Source organism: Suricata suricatta, chromosome 10 (assembly GCF_006229205.1).
Source record: "Suricata suricatta isolate VVHF042 chromosome 10, meerkat_22Aug2017_6uvM2_HiC, whole genome shotgun sequence".
NCBI lineage: Eukaryota > Metazoa > Chordata > Mammalia > Carnivora > Herpestidae > Suricata > Suricata suricatta.
In genome coordinates this window covers 8941938-8963088 of record NC_043709.1, presented here as the reverse complement: position 1 = coordinate 8963088, position 21151 = coordinate 8941938, and the positions used below count along the sequence as shown (strand labels likewise).

Genomic DNA, 21151 nt, shown 5'->3' with positions numbered 1-21151 from the left:
CATCCTTCCTGCATAAATCCTGGGAACCGGGGTGTGTCTACACCTGGGAGCTGGCAGCACTATTTGTTTGAGGCAAAAGTGGGGTTGGGTGTGACTATGGGGTGCTGCCGCAGCACCTGATCTGTCCTTGGCTACTTCCCTGCCCCAAGTAGCCCCCCACTTTCCTGCCTGGCCCCCCCAGGCGCGCTCCCCCCTTGCAAGAAGAGCCTCAGAGTAAACATTGTTTATTTAGAACATTCAAATTTACAAAAACAAAAAAGTAACAAAAACCCATGACATGTCTCATACACACACACACACACACACACACACACATACACACGTGTTGCATCTCATGTCACTTTATGTACAAAACTGGGCAAGGAGAAGGGGGGATGGGTCACCAGGAAGGTGCACTAATTTCACAGTGTCGGACAGCTGGACGCGCTCACTCACTGCTCAGCCTGGGCCCACGTGAGCCCCTTCCCCACCCAGCAGGGGTGAGGTGGGATTTGGGGTGGCAGGCTGCTGTGACAGAGGGGAAGAGAATGATCCCAACTTTGGGAGGGGACCCCTTCTCCAGTCTGCTCAGGGCAAGGTGCTAGGAAATGTGGAGGAGCAGGGACCCAGTTCTTGGGGGTGGGGGTAAGGACCGCTATGTTGTGGAGAGTCAGAAAGCTGAGATCAGGTCTCCAGGGGTCCTGGCTGGGTGGCCCCGAGGGGCACTCACCTTCCCTGGGCCCCCGGATCCTCATCTGTGAAACAAGGCCTCTTGAAGAATCCTTCCTGCCCAAAGCTGTGGTCCAAGGTCATGCACAATTATGGCAAGGTGATCTGTCCCCTTGGGATGTTGACTGGGGGTTCAACACGCCACAAAGGTGGGGAGATCTGGCAGATAAGAGCTGTGAAGCACCTGGCACGGGGCTTGGCCTAAAGCAGGAGCTTAAGAAACTTCCTTTTCCCCCTTCCCTGACTAGGGCTCTTGGGAGACTATCCGGCTTCCTCTTCCCTTTCATTTCTCCTGGAAACTAGCCAGATGCAGAAGGGCTGACGTGGTGGGCACACTGCAGAGGCACATGTTCCCTGAAGGGGCTGAGACCCCTCCCAAGGCCTCACCCAAGGGGACCAGGCCATCCCGGGCCTCTGCCTTCACCACAAACTCTGTGAGGGTAGCAAATGGGGTAAAGCATCACTTCAGGCCAAAATCCACTGGAAGCAACAATGCTAAGTGTCCCTACAGAGAGTAGGGGTGCCCATCCCTTTGGTCCTGGATGTAACCTGTTTGGTTTGAACTCTGGACTCCATCACTTTCCAGCTGACTGACACTGGGCAGGTTACTTCACCTCTCTGTGCCCCAGGGCCCTCCCTTGTATAATGGGGCCCAGAACTGTTCCAACCTCCTAACTGCGTTGTGAGGATAAATGAGATGATGCCTGTGAGGTGCTCAGCACAGCGCCGGACACTTAAGGTTGTAACAACCCAGGCTCTGGGCACCGTCATTAGCCACAGCAGCCCCGGGACACAACCAAGCGACACTTCTAGCTCCTTTCGCCATCTTCTTGACAGCGCCCAGGAGCAGCTGAACACAACCAAAACCGGAGTCCTGACGGCAGGCGGCGGGCAGAGGTGAAGAACGATCAGTGGGTGAAGGAGGGGTGGGGACCCCAGGGCTTTCATCTTCCTGGAGTGGGGATGGGTCCCCACCAATGGCCTGGACTCACAGCCTGCATCTGGACGCCCCCAGTTTGTTCCTGTTCCCTTCCGAGGGCTGACCAGGGTGACTCAGCAAGGACTGAGGTCAGACGTCTCATCATGAGCATGGCAAAGCATGAAGGACTCGGATGACGCCTCTGGTGGGCTCAGCGATCAAACAAGGCCTGTCACTTTCCCGCTAAGACCCTTTGTTTCCCCCAGGGCCTCCACAAGAGCGGCCTCCTTAACACAAGACCGGAAGCCCAACAGAGCCCGGTGTCCCCACAATCCGAGTTCTGAATCCCGCTATCTCCCCAGCAACAGTGTATGTCATTAAGAGACGCTTGACCCGGCCCCTGAGCTGATGTCATTGGCTGTTACCAGGGCAACCTAGGTCTCAGCAGGTTCCAGCGGAAGCATGCCCTCCTGCTGCTTCTGGCGGGAGCTGAGCTGGAGGTGCCCAGCGGTCTATTCGTGCTCTTGAAATGGAAACAAGGATCTGGGGGATGGAGGCCACACGTTTTGGAGGGGCCTCCATGGCAATGGGCCCCACGGCCTGCAGCTCTTGCGACATGCCTTGGGTTATGGGCAGTGGGGAACAGAGACGGGGAACAGAAAGCAGGGCAAAAGGCACCTGTCCCTGCTTGAGCCCAGCAGCCTGCCGCTGCCCAGACACCTGGTAGGTGACTGGCAGAAGGGACACCTGCGTTTCCAGCTTTCTCTTCCTGCCAGAGTGCCTGGAGACCACACCTGCCCTCCCCCTCCCTCCTGGTGGGGCCGGACACCAAGACGTTTCTGCGAGTCATAAAGGAAGATGTTCATGGTGGAAAGCCTTCTGACCTCTCAGATGTCCAACCTCTCCGGTGAAGGCTGGACTCAAAGACACTCATGGACAGGCAGTGTGACACAGGAGGGGAAGAGCACTGACAAGGGATTCAGAAGCCCTTCATTATAGTCCTGGTTCTGCCCCCATTGTGTGGGTGATCCTGTGCAAGGCGTTAGACCTCTCTGAGCTCTTCCCTGTCTATACGAGGGAGAGGTCAGACCGGGTGGCTTTACTCAGCTTTTACATCCTTTTAGTCTTTTCGGGGCGTTGGCGAGGACTCAGGGTGGGGACCTCGATGTCACTATCCCTTTCAGACACTCTCAGCCAGGCCACCAGGGTGCCAGGCTGGGTGGGGGTGGGCTGTAATCCAGAAAAGCTGGTTTTTGCAATCTGTGCATGACGTTGGTCTGCCTGGCCCCTCGCCCTTGCCCCTGCCTCTCTGGAGCCAGTTGCTGACCCTGACCCATGCCCAGCCAGATCCCAGAGCCTCTAGCTCTACCCCTGCCATGTCCCCTTGGTTGCTCAGGAGCTTCAGGCTTGCCCCACCCTATCCACTTAGAATCACAGACCATCTCACGTTTGATCTGGAGAGCTCTCAGAAATGACCAAAGCAAGGGCCTCAGCTCACAAATGAGGAAGGCCAGACCAGAGAGAGCAGGGACTTCCAGAAGGCCACGCAGCAGGTTGGCAGCAGGGCCGGCTGGGAACCATGGGTTCCCCCTTCTCGTCCGGGGCTCTGCACTCCACACTTCTCCCCTCTTTGCCTGCTCAGTGTCTTCCTTCCCTCCCCCAGAGACTGCAGGGCCGGCGGGAGGGTTAGGTCATGTGGCTCTTCCATAGCTTGGGTCTCCAGGGCACAGTGCCTCTGCCTCAAGGTGCACCTAGCCCAGGTGATGGAGCCCAGGTCCTGTCCTGAGCATGGAGGAGGAGAGATGACCTGCCAGTTAGCACACGTGTGGATGGGCACAAGGGGTGACTGCGGCCTTTTGGCCTCCTAGAGTCTTGGTCCCTCAGGCTGGAGCCAGGAAGGGAATGTCTTGGAAACTGAAGTGGGGGTGGACAAGGCATGGAACCAACATTCAAACCACTGCACACAAAGAAACAGGAAAGAGGAGGAAGAGAGGGTGCAGGAGGCTCCATCAAGATCCCGTTGCCCCTTCATGGGCAACTGGTGGACAGACGGAGGAGGGGTGAGTCTGAGTCTCATAGGTCTCTGTCATGCCCTTCTCAGCTGAGGGGACAGCTCTAGAGCTTCTTGTGGCCCTGAAGGGGAAGGGGCCAGGCCTGTTGCACGGGGGACAGGAGGGCAGACAGCCAGGCCTGCCACTGAGATCCCCCCACAGCCCGGCGGGACGTACGGTTGGGATCAGTAGAATCAGACGTGGCTGATGGGCCAGGGTGGGTGGGGGTAAGAGACAGCTCTAGTGTGACACCAAGAGAGTAGACAGAACTGCAGGCACTGCTACCCACCCCCCACCCCCCGGCTCTGGACTCACCCCAGGCTTGACTTGTTGGCTTGAGCTGCTTGTCCCCATCCAAGTGGGGTTAGGGGACAGCCATTGCAGGGCAAGGCATTCTGGAGGTGTAGGGATAGGTGGGGGAAACTGGAGGCACGGCCAGGAGCAGGGCAGGAGGTGGGGCAAGGTATGGGTAGGCTGAGGATGGAATGTGTGCCCCCACAATCAGGTCCCCGAAATGGCAGGCAAGGGAGGGACCCTGAATGAGGTGGCCTTTCATGCCTTGGCCCTCCCCTTGCAGACATCAAAGGCGGCCTTTTTTGCACCCCCGAAGGCCTCCACCAGCTTGTCTTCCCAGGGAAGGACGTTGCCCAGCAGTGGCCCGGTACAGTTGGCAATGCCCAGGACCTGGGCAGGTGTCAGGGCATGGTCCCACAGGTTAAACTGGGCGATGTCACCCACGAAGGCCTGAGTGGCATCAAACCGGCCTCCCAGGGTATCCTGGGCCAAGAGAGGAGCAGAGAAAGGAGAGAGACATGGAGTGAGGCAGCGGAAAAGACAGGCAGGCTGACTCAATCAGGGCCCAAGTCCTGCTGAAGCCCTCCCCACCCCCAGCCCAAAGTTCTAGCCCCGTCCCCATGTTCAAGCTCTGTCCCCAAGGTCCCAGCCCCTTGGGCAGGTCTCTACTCTCTCTGGGTCTCAGTTTGCCCATCTGCAGAATGGCTGGGTCAGACTGAGTGATCACTCCTGTGCTTTTAGGGTCCTTCTACCTAACCCCCCCTTCTCAGGGGCTCTGGGTGAGTGACACATCTACTTAGGCTTCATGCCCCCATGCCGCCCTGCGGCTTACCTGCTCCTGGCCCAGGATAAGGATCCCATGTGGCTTGATGGGGTGCCAGGCGGCCAGGTTCTCGCCAGAGCCCTGCAGCTCCCCATCCTGGTAGGCAGACCACAGCCCGTCCCTTGTAGTCCAGGAGATGCAGATGTGGTGCCAGCCATTGTCCTTCAGGCTCAGGGGCAGCTGGGCCACCTGGACATAGGTTCCACGACCCAGGTCAGAGGTGCCACAAGTCCCAAGGATGGACCAGTGAGCAGGCAGGAGGGACCAGGAGGCCCGTGTCCTTCTTTCCGGGTACTGGCCCAACGCTTGACCCTCCCTTCCTCCCAGCCCAGCGTCTTTCTGCCCACTTTTTCTTCTTTCCCCACAACTTAGCCAGGGAGCTTCTCTCGGATCACGAGGGACTAATCGTATTGGTTTCAGGTGTTTCTAGGTACTTTATTCATCCTCTCACAGGGGGCGGGGTGGGAGCTACATCCCACTATCTCTGAACACCTTACAGAGTGTCTAGCATGCCGCTGGGCTCACACTGGCAGTGGCGGAATGAGCCTCGGACTCTGGGGGCACTGGCCCCCAGTCCAGGCTCTGCCAACCAACCACCCATGGGACCTTGGGGAGGCTGCTCTTCCCTCCCTGGGCTTCAGTTCCTCATCTGTGAAAGGAGGTCAGGCCAAAGGGTGGCAAATAGGGTGGCCACCTCTGCCTCCTCCACCCAAGCCAGAATCACGAACCTAGGCTCAGCCTGGGGATCCTTCCTACCACAGTGCTCTGGGAAGCCGCTGGTGATTGATTCGAATTGGCCCGTGAGATGAAAGGTGTTTGCTGCCTGTGGATTTGGGACTCCCGGGGGGCTCTTTCATCTCCTACATTCTGTGAGATCACACTTGAATACAACATTCTCCGAGGCCGACTTGGTGCCAGGCCTTGTTCTGGACACTGGGGATGTGTGTCTGGTCCTAGCTGTAAATGAGCCTGAGTCTGCACGGAAGGGAAGAGCTTCAGGGACAATATTATAAGACAAAATACCAGGCGCCATTTGGGAGGTACGGAGGCTGTGAAGGCCCATAGGAAGAGGCAGGTGTGGGAACAGCAGACATGATATTCAAACCCATCTGGGACAATAATGGATTTGACTATCCCAACAAGTTGGCGCAGTAGAAGCAAAGGCTAAGAGGCTGGAATAAAAGGAAAACTGAGTAATCGCTGACTTTGACGCTCAGGAGGACTCTTGGAGTTCCCGGAATAGGGCTGCTCGGTGCCCTGTCCAGGGTGCTGAATCCTTTCTCCTGAGACCTGAGTGCTGAGCTTGCACAGGGCCAAGGACGGCAGCCAGGGCGTGTATGAAGGGGCCGTGGCAGCAGGATCTAGATGTTGTCCAGCTACCCCCGCCTTCCTAGGACCTACTGGGCTGCAAGAGAAACTTCTGTTCCCTGGGCCCATCTCCTTCTCCTCCTCTAGGACACTCATGAAAGACACCTCCTGCTGAGCTGGGTTCTCATGGGTGACAACCACTCTTACCAGCTCTATGTGGCTGTGGGCTGGTCATGAGTGGGTGTGATAGGTGGTGTCTGCATTTCCTCAGGGGTCTCAAAAGACCACCATGGCTGCAAATTCCAAAGCCATATGGCAAGCAAAGGAGGATATTTGAGGGGAATGAGGGTGATTAAGACACACCCTCTTCTGCTCAATCACCATGCCCCTGCCACACCCCCCCATGTCCTTCTCCTGCCCTGCAGATAGGCCTGGAGGGTAGGGGATCCAGGCATGGGGGAGATGGGTGGCCCAAGGACAGAACAGTGGAGGGGTTCACAGGGGGTTTCTGCAGCCCAAGACCCTGAATCATATCACCACCCCTTCACCTGCTTGTGTGGCCTGTGTGCATTCTTTGCCCTCTCTGAGCCTCAGCTTCTCCCTGTGCAAAACCATAATGATAAGGGTGCCTACCTCCCAGTGCCGTTGGAGGGTGATTATCAAGGGTGATAATGTGAGTAAAGTGCTTATTAGCACTCAGCCTGGAATAATAACAACAGCTCACATGGATCAAAGCATGTTAAATGCTAGGCTTGCTCACCCCCTTTACATGTATTTAAGCCACTTATTTCTCACCATAACCCCATGAGGTAGAGACTATTGTCATTACTCCTTGACAGATGAGGAAACTGGAGCACAGGGAGTGAAAGGGACCAGTCTAAGGTCACACAGTGCATAAGCAGCAGAACAAGAATTCAAATCCAGCATTCAGGCCCAATCATGGCACCATTCTACTCTCTCTGTGGGGGTGGGGCAGGGAGGAGGATGGGGTGGGGGCAAGGAGTCGACTAGCACTCCCTCCCCATGTAGGTCCTGGACCTCATTTGCTTTCTCTTTGCCCAAGAGAAAGAGAGACAGCGCCCTGGGGACACTTCCAGCCCGGTTCCTACAGTTGGGTCACTGGGGAGCCCCACAGATCTCCTCCGTCAATGGACAGGCCATCACTTCCAGCTCTCAGACCCAGGCCCCTCTTCAGGGAGCCCCAGGTCTGGCTTGTCTTTGTATTCCCAGAACCCAGCCTGGCATACAGTAGGCATTTCATGTGTGTTGAACCTGCTGAGCAGGAGAATTGAAAGGGCCCACAGGCCTTGGGACCCAGCACGATGCGGGTGCTCCTGGAAGGGTCAGCCAGCCTCCCCGACTTTCCTCCCGCACTCCTCAGCCCCCCACTCACCTTGTCATTGATCAGCAGTTCCATGGGGTCGTGGCCCGCCTCCAGCAGCACGATCTCATTGGCCTGCCCGGGCACAGAGTAGGAGAAGGGTGTGCCCTGGCCATTGCCACCTGACCTGGACCGCAGCCACATGCAGACGGTGAAGGCGTAGAGCTCAGGCAGTGCCTTCCGCACACGGGCGTACATGTAGTTGTTGCGGATGGGGATGCTGATCTTGAAGGCATCTGGGGGGCTGTAGGCTGAGGACCCTGAGGGGGGTGGGCAAGGGAGACATGGCGGGGGTCAGCGGCCACTGATGGGATGGGCAGGGCAGACTCTAGAATGGCAGCTACTAGTCCTTGGACATCTGCCATGTACCAGGGGCCTTTGTGGCCTTCTCTGCCCTCTCTCTATGTTGACGGGTGTGGCTAAAGCCCAAGGGCTCTGGACCCGAGACATCCTGAGTTCAAATCCTGCCTCCACACTTCCCAGCCACGTGACCTTCCACAAGTTCAACTTCACCTCTCTCAGCCCCAGTTTTCTCAGTAAAATGGCATAAATAAGATTTCCTCCCTCTCAGGCTTGTGTGAGGGGTGAGTGGGATAGTCCATGTAAAGAGCCTGGCCCAGACGATGTTAGCTATTCCATTACCGTGTGTTAGAGCTCTTTGTCTATTTATTATTTATTGTTTTGAATATTTATTTTTGAGAGAGAGAGAGAGGGAGGGGCAGACAGAGACAGTGAGCATGAGTTGGGAAGGAGCAGACAAAGAGAGGGAGACAGAGAACCCAAGGCAGGCTCTGTGCTGTCAGCACAGAGCCCAGTGCAAGGCTTGAACTCACAGACTATGAGATTGTGACCTGAGCCAAAGTCAGACACTTAACCAACTGAGCCACCCAGGGGCCCCTCTTTGCCCATTTCTTTAGCAAGCACTCTACAGTGCCTTCTACATGGCAGGCACCATCCTAAGATCCTTTACATACGTGATCTTCATTCTCGTGACAGCCCTATGAGGTAGACATTATTATAATCCTCATCTTATAGATGGTGAAACCTCAGCACGGAGGGATTAAGTAATGTTCTCAAGGCCACACAGCTGGTAAGTGGCAGACCTGGGATCTGAACAGGATCATTTTGGGATTCTTTGATATCCAGGGTATCTTCCAGCACAGAGTTTCAGGGATTCTATGCCTTAAGTATCAGAGGGCCTTCTGCAGGCATAGACTGGGGAGTCACCATCTCCAAGGGTGGGGGGTGACACCCACCACACCCACCTCCGGGATAGGAGTTCCCCTCCTCCAGCTGGTTGTTGAGGGCAGGGGTTAGGGGGTTAGGGCTGGGAATGGTGAACTCAGGTTCCCAGGCTTGGCTGGGGCTTGGGGGTGAAGGCTGATGTGATGAAGCATCATGGTAAACTAGCAAGGGGCTCAGTGACTGCTCCTTGAAACCCATTTCATAGATGAGGAAGTTGAGTCCCAAGAAGGGACTTGCCCACAGACACACAGACATCCAGCCTAGTGGCATTCCTCTTCTGTGCCCGGCAGCTGCTGGAGGGGGCATTTCCCCCCAATCCTTAGAAGATGGAGGATAGAGGGGTCAGTGGAAGGACTGAGGAGGGATGAGTTTGCCTTTCTTGTCTCTGCTCCAGCTAGAAACCCACCAGGCCAAGCCTCGCCTCCAGCTGTGCCCCCACTATGGCCCCTCCACCTCACAGCTGACTCTACCTCTGCTTGCAAGGGCTAGCTCGAGGCTCACCTCCTTCAGGAAGCCTCTTGGATTTCCTTCTCTTGAACTTCTGTCCCCATCTAAGCCAGTCCCAAAGAATTACTCAGGATCCATCCTGGTATTCCTAACGTGTCTGTAAGCCTCTTACAGGCGCTTCTCCCAAAGTTTCAAAGATGAAAGGTCCCTAAGAGCTCATGAGTTCCAAGTCCCCATAACTTCAGATGAGGAAAAATGAGGCCTGTGGAAAGGAAGCAAAGTTCCAAAGTCTCAGGCAATCCAGTGACACTTGTGGACCCGGAGCCAGGTCTCCTGAGGCTCATACCTGTGGACTACCCGTTGCCCTGCCCCCTGGGCAGTGCCGGCCAAACCCAGGTGTTTAACGAGTGACAAAATTTGGATTCACTGAAGGTGCTATTTTGAGGGATGGTTAAATGCATAGACTTTGGCATTAGACCCACTTTGAGGCCTGGATCCACTACTCACTGGCTGTGTGACACTGGACAAGTCACTCGACCTCTCTGAGCCTCAGTTCCCTTATCTGTGAAACGGGGACTATAGCAGTACCATACCTGTGTAGTTTGTGAAGATTAAACCAGTGGCTGTGTCAAGTACTTAGCCCACTCCCAGAACATAAGTGCCAGAGAATGCTAACTGTTAAAAGTTACAATAATGATATTCCCCAATTATTCTCACCCTCTTGTGTTCTGCAGCCTCCTCCCCACCACCCCATCTAGCTTTAGCCTCTAGAGAGCATAAAAATGCTTTTGAGTGAATCTGCCACCTCAAGGACCCATCTGAGAACCAAGGCCTCACTGGCTATGCCGTCTGCGTGGCCCCCAGGACCCACCATGCTCCAGCTCAGCGACTCGGTCCTGTAGCGCATCCAGCTCCTTCTCCACTTCCTGCCGCTGCCGGTGGCTGCTGTGACCGAGAGCCATGCGCTCCTTCTCCAGCGTCAGCACCTTGGCCAGCAGCTGGCCCTCCAGTTGGTCCATCTTGGAGTGTAGGGCGGTAGGCACCGCGGGCGCAGGGGCTGGCGCGGCTGAGAAGTTCACACGGGCAGGGAGCTCCTGCTGCTTACAGGGCAGAAACAAAAAAGTGGGGGAGGCATGTGAGGTCACTTGCAGGGAAGAAGGAGAGAGACACGGGGCTCAGAGATGCCTACCACCCCTGGTGATTGACCCCAGATGAGCCTCAGCGTCCCTGAGGGCGAAATGGGGATGCAACACCAAGTTCAAGCAACAGATGTTCAAGGAAAGAGCAGGTTCTTTCCACTGCTGGTGCCTGATGGTAAGCTGACCTCAAGAGCATGTCAGCCTAGGGGGGCGTGGGGGGCTGACAGTGGAGAGCTCTGAAAGCTCCCTGGGTGGTTCTAGAGTTTCAGTCAGGGTTGAGAGCCACTGCCTAGTCCTTAACTGGAAGCCTGTGCAGTGATGGGTCCTTAAAGGAACGGACTTAGTCTTCACTCATTCACTCCCCAAGCTTCTCTAAGATGGTGCAAAGCTCTGAGTGGGCCCTGGGCAGATAGAGGCAGGGGCAGAAACCAGGGGCTTCTGGAAGAGGTATGCCCATTCCAGAGTAGCATGTTCTTAAAGTCATGGGCTATGGGATCAGACAACTCGGGGCTCAAATATAGCTCAAGAACCAATGTGCTGTGTGACCCTAGGCAAACACCTCCACCTCTCTGCACCCGTTTCCTCACATGCAACAGGGCACAGTTGTACCTATTTAGAAAGGTTGGGGGATGGTTAAGTGGTAAATGCCAATGAACAGAACCTGGTTATTGCAATTACTGTCTAGGGCAGCGGGTTATAAGCTGGTCCCTGACACCCTCATCCTGCCTGGGGTGAGGACAAAGTGTTTGGAGTCCCCCTTTTCCTGTCCTAAGACCCTAGTGGACAGGGGAACTGAGGCAGGACTGAGGGGAGGGGCTCTCCTCCCCATCTCCTGCTGGAGGAAGCCCCTTCTGGGGAAGAAGGCAGGCAAGGCCACACGTCCAGACTCTGGGAGGGGTAGTCTCTGGCAGATACTGGGAACATCAGTAGAAAATTAATAATTCAGCAAGCTTCTAGGGGCCAAATTATACCTTCCCTGTCCCCTTGGCTTCTTCCACACTCCCCGGGGGCCCAGGCAGTTCCCGGCTCAGTCAGCCCCCGGCCTTGCCCGCAGGCTTAGCCCCGGACCTGAGCTCACTGAATTCTCCCCATTCTGTAAGTAAGTAAGTGGTGAGCGCCTACTCTGGGCACAGCACGAGGTGCTAAAGAGACAGCTGAGGGTCCAATGCACAGCCAAGAGCACAACCTAACATTTCCCAAGCACCCTGTACCTCGCAGGGACAGCCCCTGGCCCCTCGGCTTGGGGCAAGTACAGGAGACCCTTCGCTTGTGCCACTGGTCCAGCCCATTTGCTGGGTGAGGCTGGCGGATCCCAGTGGATGGGGTCTTGCAGGCCATGTGATGAGGGAATAAATGTGTCCCCCGATAAACGTGCAGGGAGGGCATGGTGGGGAGTGCAGTGCCTGAGGAGCTGGGGGACTGACACGTGGTTCTGCCACTCCACCTTGAAAATGGGAGCAGGTGGGGTGCCTGGGTGGCTCAGTCAGTTCAGCGACCGACTTCGGCTCAGGTCATGATCTCATAGATCGTGGGTTTGAGCCTTGTGTCAGGCTCTGTGCTGACAGCTCAGAGCCTGGAGCCTGCTTCAGATTCTGTGTCTCCCTCTCTCTCTGACCCTCCCCCGCTCACACTCTGTCTCTCAAAAATAAATAAACATTAAAAAAATGTTAAAGAAAATGGGAGCAAGTGGGCTAACTTCTCTTATGTCATTTTTCTCATCTATAAACTAAGGACTTGGAATGCCCAGCTTGCAGAGCTGTGGTCAGCATTAAATGATGGTGGGCAGGAGAAGGGCCCAGACCAAGCCACCTTTACCCCCCACGACAGCCCACATAAGAGGGCACAGCAGCCCTTCTGGCTGTCCTCTGTGTAGTCACCTGATGGCCAGCCAGGCTGGGTTGCAGGGTAAGGGGAGGAGGGGCAGGTGGGCGGGGACGCATGAGCAGCTCCAGTGCACCTGGCCCCACCCCTGTTACGCTAACTTCCCACATCTTACCGGGAAGGCGCCTTCTGACTCCCCAGGTGCCTACAAATCCTGACTCTGGGTGACTAAAAACAAAGCCTCAGTTTCTCCTTCTGTAGAATGGGGACAACCGGACCCTCTCTGTTCATCCCCAGGACAGATGTAAGGATGGAAGAGTGAAAGTGGACGATAAAAGGCAGAATGCAAACTGTGAGCCTTGTATACATCAGCCAACAAAGAGCTAAATACCTCCAGAACCTTCCCTTGATCTCGACAGCCCATGGAGTGACAGACCAGCCACCCACTGCATTTAAGGGAGGCCGAACTTCCAGGAAATCTGGGGAGGAGGCACCGAGTGCATAGAGTACATTGCATCTCAATGCCAGGGGGGCTCCGGCTGGGTGTTCTGGGCTCCGGCACCGTCTATCCTCAGTTTCCCTCCTCCGTGCCAAGCTTGGCATGAGGGGCACACATCTGAATGAGGCAGTGTGCCAGGCCCATCTTTGGCACTGCACACATATTTACTCATCAGTCTTCACAGCCGCTCTTTTTGGTTGGTACTCTTACTGCCCCCAACCCCCATTTCACAGATGGGGGACCTGAGGCAGCCGTCCTTTTGAATTTTCTGCAGCAGTGGGGCTGGGCAAAGCCAACCCCTGTGATGCTCTCTAGCAAAGCGTCCTGCTCCCGCGGAGGGAGAAGGGCCTGGCAGGAAGGAACAGGATGCCTAGTGCGATTCACACCGACGCTGCGGTGAGGAGAAGCCGTGCAGGCAGAGGGAGGCGGGCGTGCAAGCTGTTCTTTTGCCGGAGCCGCCGGCAGGAAGGCCAGGGAGGAGGTGGGCTCTCCAGATCGTGTGCGGCCCCCTCCCCACCCCAGTCTGAATCAGAAGAACACGACTCCCCCCACTTTCCCATCTGCTGCGGGTGCAGGCTGTGCTGCGTGGGCTCCGGGCTGATGCCAGTTGGGCCCCTAGCCCAAGGTAGAGGGGAAGGATGATGATGCCATCACCCCCACTCAGGTCCCGATGAGGCAGGAAAGTGGGGGCTCCGAGCCCACGGGCTGCTGCATGGGGTTCGGTGTAAGCACACAGGCCCTGAGCCAGAGCCGGGGTCCCGCTCCAGCTCAGCGCCAACGGGTTGGCCTCATTAGCGTTCAGCAAGAGGGATGCGGGCAGAGGAGTCGTCCCCACTGTCACTACCGCCTGCCAGGTCCTGGCCAGGGAAGCACCACGAGAACATTTCACAGCCCTCTGAGCAATCTGGGGAGGTGAGGAGGCCCACTCTACAGATGAAGGAACTGAGACTTCGAGGTGGAGTTTCAGGAACCCCGGCGCAGGCCCTTCTGATTCCAGAAGCTGTTCCCATTCTTCCCTCACAGCGTGGGTCTCAGCCTGCCAAGTGGGCACAATGCTGGCTGCCCTGCCTGCGGCGGGAGGGACAGTGGAAGAGGTTCTAGTGGCCATGGAAAGGCTGGGAGGGTCCGGCAGGCTGTCAGACCATGGTGGGGGAGGGGTGGGTGGCAGCCTCACAGATGGCCCCAGATGGGAGGGACCTGCCTGGCCTGGTGGCTCTCACCTGGGAGGATGCAGGGAAGACCCAGCCACTTTGCCCCGGTGGGGTCAGTTCCTCTCCTTTGGGGAGCAGAGGGGGGATGCTGGACCTCAGTGCGCAGCTCACCCCTGACCAGGACAGCGGCGTTGTGGGTGCGGATTCCTCACCTCCCCACTGGACTGCCCCCAGCTCTTGTGTGAGTCTGCGGGCTCAGCTTGGTTCCACCAGGCCAGTGACCTCAATGATTATTTTACTACTTAAATGTCTCTTGAAGGGACCCACCCTTCTCCAACTCCAGCCATAAACCTCTTTGTTTAATCGTGACATTGAGAGAAAAAGCAAGTCTCAGAAGACCAGTTAGATACCGTTTATATAAAGTTGCAAAGATCCAGAACTAGATCATGGATTTGTAAAAGCAGGAAGAAACACAGGGGAGAGAGGAATACAAATTCGGGACAGAGGTGACCCTCTCTTGGGGGCGGGCGGGCAGGGGCTCGGCATTGGGAGGCTCTGAGGGGCATGAGCTGGTCATAAACCTTCTGGTTCTTAGTCTGGACCCCCACCTGTACGGTGTTCTTTATATGTTTGTGTAAGTCTGAGATACTCCGCCATGATTTTCTTAAAAAACAAAATAGGAAAGGAGCATCTGGGCGGCTCAGTCATTGCAATTCCTGACTCTTGGTTTCAGTTCAGGTCATGAACTCACGGTTCGTGAGTTCGAGCCCCATGTCGGGCTCCGTGCTGATGGAGTGGAGCCTACTTGGAATTCTCTCTGTACCTCCTCTGAGTGCTCTCTTTCTCAAGATAAATAAATAAAAAATGAGGTGCCTGGGTGGCTCAGTTGGTTGAGCATCTGACTTCGGCTCAAGACATCATGATCTCGCGGTTCATGGGTTTGAGCCCCGTGTTGGGCTCTGTGCTGACAGCTTGGAGTCTGAAGCCTGCTTCAAGTTCTGTGTCTCCCTCTCTGTCTCTTAAAAATAAATAAATGTTAAAAAGATAAATAAAAACTAAGAAAAAATAGAAAAAAAACCCAGGCAAAAATCCAGAAGCAGAGCCTCTGAGGGTAGAATCTAACCCTGAATAATGGTAACTTTACTTGGCTCCTCTGTCCCTCCCTAGTCCAGGCCACCAGCACCTGGGCTCCTCTGCTGGCCCTTCTCCAACACCTTAGCCAGCGGCAGCCGCCCAACTGCAGATCCAATCGGGTTGCTTAAAATCCTTCAGTAGCTCCCTTCCCCCACTGATAAAGTCCCAGCCCCTCTGATCTCAGCCCTCCCTCCCCACCTCTGCAGGCCACGCTTCATTCCCACCCAAAGTCACCAACGGCCCCCAGCTCCCTTCTCACCCCAGGGCCTTCGTACATTCTGTTCCTTCTGCTAAGAACACACTTCCTGCTCCCGCCCCACCTCCCCTGGCCAAAGCCTGCTCACCCTCCCCATGGCAGCTTTCCCCACACCTGATCTAAGATGCTCCAAAGGGAGAAGAAAGGCGGCTTCTGTGGCGGGGCTAAAGGACTTGGTTCACTGAGTCCCTCCCTCCTGCATTCATTCACCCATCCACATATGCTGTGGCGACTTGATGTCACGACACAGGCACGACTCACATCAGACAGGCCAGCGTCATTCCCCGGCTTCCCCCGCCGCACAAGCTGCTCACCTCCTTTCCTCAGCTCCAAAATGGGTATAATGGGGCCCCTCCTCCAACTTCGGCTCAGGTCATGATCTTGCGGTTTGTGAGTTCGAGCCTGGCTCGGGTTCTGCGCTGACCGCTTAGAGCCTGGAGCCTGCTTCAGATTCGGTGTCTCGCTCTCTCTCTGCCCCTCCCCCACTCACGCTCTGTCTCTCTCAAAAATAAATAAACATTTTTAAAAAATTAAAAATATAAAATGGGGATAACAACAGTTATCCTTCGGGATAGAAGTCATGACAAAATGAAAGAGTGTCCGTGAAGACTGGCATATGAGGGACTGATAAATGGTCATAACCATTATCATTATTCGCTACTACTGAGGCGCAGGAGAGCACAGTGAGTAGTGACTGGGGTGTGGGCCCTGGAGCCGGCGGTCAAGAGGAAAATCCCCGCTGCGTGACCTGGGCACGGTTAACCCCTCTGAGCCTCAGTTTCCTCACCTGTGAAATGGGAATAGTTAACAGTCCCATGGTGCTTATGGGACTCGTTTGGAAGGCCCCTAGAACAGGCAGGCACAGAGGATGCGCTCTACCCCGGCACCTCTTCCTGAGCGCCAGGTGCAGCGGGTCCAGAGGCGAAGGAGTGGGGCATGGGCTGCGCTCCCAGCTGGGGGGCGGGGGGAGCAGACTGGGGCTGTGACAGCACGAGAGCAGGGGTCAAGGTGAGTCAGGGCAGGCCTCGCAGAAGGGCCTCTGCTCTCCAGGAGCCGGCCCAGCAGGCCATGTCTCCACCCCACCCAGCGGCGAAGGGGCAGGAAAGTAGGCCATAGAAGCCAGACTGGTCTTCCCTCCTGGGCTCTGAGGCCTAGAGTAAGCGATAGGACACCCCCAACCCCAGACTCCCTTGCCTCTCCCTCCAAGTATTCCCTGTCATGGGCTGCGTCGCCACAGAATTCCCTCTTAGGCCCTGCCTGTCCACACACTTCTGGGCCCTGGACAAACTTCTGCAGCAAAGATCGGGGATCCCCCTCCCCCCATCCCATTTTAATAGAAAATCCTGGCTGTGAGCTTCACTCAGCTTCTGCTGTGCTGTGTGGCCTTGGGCAAGTCCCTCAGCCTCTCTGAGCCTCAGCTTCCCCTGGAGTCAAATGAGGGGCATGTGGGGGCACATGAGTGCTTCCACTCTGGGTTGGTTGTCTCGGTCCCCGCCCATAGGGTTCTATGGGGACCATGTGCCTAAGATTGTCCTCGGGAATCCCCACCACATTCTCACCTGGTGAGGTATGCCAGCCCCTGCCTGACCTCTTCCTGCCTCCCATAGGCAAGGACCTCACGAAATGGCCAATAAACAGAAGAAAAGGTGCTCGATGTCGTGAGTCACCAGAGACGTACAAATTAAAACCACAGCAAGTTCACTCCACGCCCACCAGAACGGGGAGGGCTTTAAAAATAACCACTCCAAGGATGCCAAGCTTCACACACAGGTGGGCATGGAAACACTCACCGCCACTTCAGCAAAGTGTTTGGCATCACCTCCTAACGCTAAGTAAATGTCTCTCCCGGGACCCAGACACCCACTCCTGGGGATGTAGCCAGGAGAAACGAGGGCTTTCCGCCACCAAAAGATGTCACAAGAATGTTCACGGCAGCCTTATGTGTAATAACCCAAATGTCCATCCACGGGGGAAGGGTAAGTAAATTTGGGCATATTCATGCATCAAAATGCTGCACAGCCTGTAAAAAAAATCACAAGCCACTGCCACCTGTCCCACGGTCAAATATCAGCCATCATGGACAACAGAAACACCAGACATAAAGGGGTGCAGCACTCTGGGGACGTAGGGATTTTAGGGGCCCCAGAGGAGACACTGGAAATGTCCTGTTCTCGATCTGAGTGGTGAGCTCAGGAATGCATCCATATGTAAGTTTCTGCTGAGCTGTACGCCTAGGATTTGTGTGTTTCGTAAGTGAGACATGTGGGCTCTTACGTATCTTGAAGATAAGATATACTTCACACACACACACAAATCCCCCAGGTAAGGCGCTGCCTTCTGCTCACGTAGCTCCTGCAGGGCTCGGACTGGCAGGAAGGGCTTCCTTCCCTGGGGGAGGGCTTACCAGGGACGGGAGCCGAGAGGGCACAGCACGACAGGGCAAGCCGGCTCCTCCGGCGCCGTGCACACCCCTCCCGTCTCATGGATGGGGAATCGGAGAGAAGAAGGAATTTTCTGAGGTCACAGCAAACAGGTGGCAGAAACGGGGTTTATAACACCAGGTGTCTTGCTAGACAAAGGTGTGACACAGGCAGGAGTAGGGGTTAAGGACTGTGCAGTGTGAGGGCGCCACTGGAGACGGGTGCAGCCACAGGGACAGGGGCCACCTGGGGCTGCAGGTGGCTGGTGGGCACTGAGGGTCCATATCCTCAGACACAAGGCTGATGGGCAGAATGCCTCTCACTGGAGCACGCCAGCCCCCTGCCCCGCCAAAGCGGCAGGGTGGGGGCAGCCAGAATCTGCCTAGAACAGGTAGCAGTGTGAGAAAGAAGCAAAAGCAACCAACAGACTTTAGAAAAGGCATCAACAGGTTCTCTGAGGTGCTGTGTTTATCTGCAGATTTCCCTCAGAAACTGGAGGCCAGGGAGCTGGTGGGTGGGTAGGGGCTCGGTGAGGACCGCACATGTGTGTAACCGCCCCCCTAACACACACACACACACACACACACACACACACACACACACACACAATTTCTAAGCAGGAGGCATCTGTCCGAGAGCTCCTAATGTCGAGCCCAAAGGGCCAGGACCAAATCCACCCCTCCTCCCACCCACTTTACAGATTAGAAAACTGAAAAAAAAAAAACAGAGAGGGAAGTAAAGAGCTTAAAGTCACAAGCAAGAAGAACTCCACTTTATGCCGCCAGCCATACTGCTTCGGAGCATACTTAGAGCCCAAAGGTGTTTCTTGAACATCTGGCCCTCGATATCATTTCACGAAGCGGAAGCCAAAGCCAGGGGCATGGGGGTGGGGTGGGGGTGGGGTCTGGTTCCGTTTCTTCGTTCTTATCAGTAAGATGCGAACATACAATGGCCCACTTCACAGGGCTGAAGACTGAATAAGCCAATCAATGTTGTTACTGTTATTTCTCATTAGCCACTGTGACATGAACCTTCTGATGGTCCTGCCAGCCAGCAGGACAAACCTCCCAGGGCTGGCCCCCATCACTCTGGCTCTCAATGCTCAGACACAGACTGGTGCAGGGCACCACCCAGCAAGAGGCCCTGCTCCCACCTGTCTCTCTCACTCTCCTGAGGGTGGGTGAGGTCTGAATCTCTCCAGAAGGGTTTAGAGAAAATGATGCAGACTAAGGAAGGGCTCTGGAACCAGATACTGACAGGCTCCACCGCTGTGTGACCTTGGGCCAATGTCTTAACCACTCTGGACGTTGGTCTCCTCCTCTGTAAAAGGAAGATAAGATGGTCCCTCCCTTGCGGAGGGTGATGAGGATTAAATGAGGTAATGCACAGTCCCTCACACACGGTAAGTGCTCCGTAAGCGTGAGCTAGGTTTATCAAGGCCAGGGTCCCCTGTGACCATCACCAGAGTGTTCCTTCCCCCCACCTTCCCACTCCAAGTTGGAGGCAGGCAAGAAGCTTGCCAGACCAGGTGCAGGATGTGGTTTTATGTCAAAGAAGTGCTGACGGAGTCAGTCTCAGAGCTTCGTTTTCCACATACATTAAATTAATGCAAACAAGGGACCCGGAACATGCATGTGGGGCTGTTGCCATATAAACCATTCAGCCCTTTTGGAAAGTGGTTCTTGGCCACAGCCATACAAGATCAATATCCTCTGACCGAGTAATACCTCTCCTGGGAATTCAGCCTAAAGAAATAATTCATCAGACTTAAGAAGGAAAAAAAAAACCCATCTGCATGAAATTGATCCTACAGTGAGCCTCGAGAAGAACAATAATTAGGAACAACCGACCTCTCCAGCAACGAGAGATGGGCCGAGATGGGCCAGGGACTGATGGGTGGTGGAGCCGGAGATGGATTCCGGCACATTACGGCCATCATTCAAATGGTAATTACCAGCGACCGGTAATTCTGGGACAGCATCTTCATCTGGTAAAGGACCAGAAGGGGCTGCGAAAACGGATGAAATGGTGGAATTAAATGAGATCCACCCCCCACCAAACAGTTTGACTTTTCTCAATGAACAGCAACAACAATAACAACAGGAATAAGAACACAGGAAAGAAGGCAAATAATTTCTCCTAAGCTCTCAAACGTGGCCCTCCCTTGAGGCCTCGGGGAGAGGCTGAGCCAGGGTGACCTTCCCTCTCTCTTGGTAGAAGGCTGCTGGGGTGAGGGAGGGGGTGATACAGAGTCGAGCCAGGTGGGGACAGGCAGGGATGTGCAGAGGACTATGGGAGCGGGGATGGGGGCAGGAAAAGGAAAGTGTGCGATCAGGGAGGGCCTCCGGGAGGAGGTATCCTCAGAGCAGACTCTCACATGATGAGTATGGATGCTCTAGGGGTAATCTGGGCAGAGGCAAGAAGGAAGTGGGAGACGGGCCAGCTCTGTAATGATAGCCCGGGAGCAGGTGAGGGCTTTGCACCAAGAGGAAGCCCCACTATGGGCTTAAGGATGGATGGAGGGGTGTGCCTGGGGGCGGGAGGCAACTGAGCAGGTTGCTGCACGCCTCGGGAGAGGTGAGGCCGACGGGAAGGAGGGCAGGGGAAGAGCTAACCCACCGCTTATCAGAGCACACCTGAAAAGCAGGTTGGTGGAGGACCCAGACCAGGTTGGGGCACAACGAGGGCAGGGGACCAGTGTGACATCCAGAGGGAGGTGCTGAGGAAGCAGTTGGATGGATGGTCTGGAGCTCGGGAAAGAAACCTGCGCTGGATGGAGTTGGCTGGGGCACCGCGGCGGACAGGGTGTTGGGAGCCTCGGGCTGTGGCTGAGTTCACCCAGGGAAATTGAGGGGAGACTCAGGAGGGGTGCAACCGAGAAGACAGGAGGACCCCGAAAGGGCACACAGAAGCAGAGAGGGAGGAGGAGCAGGTAAGAGGTGTCTAGAAGCCAAGGGCATGGAGATCTTTAGGAGGGAATGACCACTAGGGTCAGATGCTGGGAGAGGCGCTCAGCAAGATAAGGACACAGTCGTTCCCGATCAATTGATCAGCTGGAGTGAGCCCCAGAGCACTTTCAGTGAGTGGTAAAAGGAGAGAGGTGAGTGGCGAGCAAATAGGCCCCGAGGATCTGGGGGCACGCTGTTGAGGACATGGATGAAGAGAGAGGAGGAAGAAGACAGTAGCTAAAGAGAGCACGCGGTCCGGCCGAGGTCAGTAGTCTGACCCCACAACTGTCAGGGCCCAGACCCCAGCCCCTCCCAAAGACCCCAGAGAGACTGGCTCCGGCCGCTGCCATGCTCAGAAGGCAGATCTGGTGGGCAAGCAGACCCCCGCCTCTCTCCCTCCATGCCCAGGACACTCAGAAAGCAGGAGGGGCGCGTGCAGGGAGGCCAGGGCTCTCCCAACCCGGGAGGCTGATCTGGTGCCAAATCCCAGGCGCCAGGATCCCCACCCCATCCCCAACCTCAGCAGGCTAACTGGAGGGGAGCCCCCGCTGCCAAATGCACAGGTGCTGGGGGAACAGGTCCAAGGCAAGCCCAGCCCCACCGGCCC

The 21151-nt window shown here is 55.8% G+C and overlaps 1 protein-coding gene and 1 long non-coding RNA gene across 2 annotated transcripts in view; both read right to left on the bottom strand.

Moving 5' to 3' along the window:
• Nucleotides 1-207: 207 nt before the first annotated feature.
• The window catches only part of NPTXR (neuronal pentraxin receptor), a 22378-nt gene continuing 1434 nt past the window's right edge, over nt 208-21151 (bottom strand). Inside the window, exons 2-5 of the mRNA XM_029953356.1 lie at nt 10048-10273; nt 7497-7744; nt 4805-4984; nt 208-4455 (exon numbers count right to left, since the gene is read on the bottom strand). Of these exons, the coding sequence (XP_029809216.1) occupies nt 4231-4455; nt 4805-4984; nt 7497-7744; nt 10048-10273 (879 nt within the window). The 3' untranslated portion in view covers nt 208-4230. The remainder of the gene's footprint in view (nt 4456-4804; nt 4985-7496; nt 7745-10047; nt 10274-21151) is intronic.
• The window catches only part of LOC115303557, a 2817-nt gene continuing 199 nt past the window's right edge, over nt 18534-21151 (bottom strand). The window contains exons 2-3 of the long non-coding RNA XR_003914126.1: nt 19447-19604; nt 18534-18945 (exon numbers count right to left, since the gene is read on the bottom strand). This is a non-coding gene — a long non-coding RNA (uncharacterized LOC115303557). The remainder of the gene's footprint in view (nt 18946-19446; nt 19605-21151) is intronic.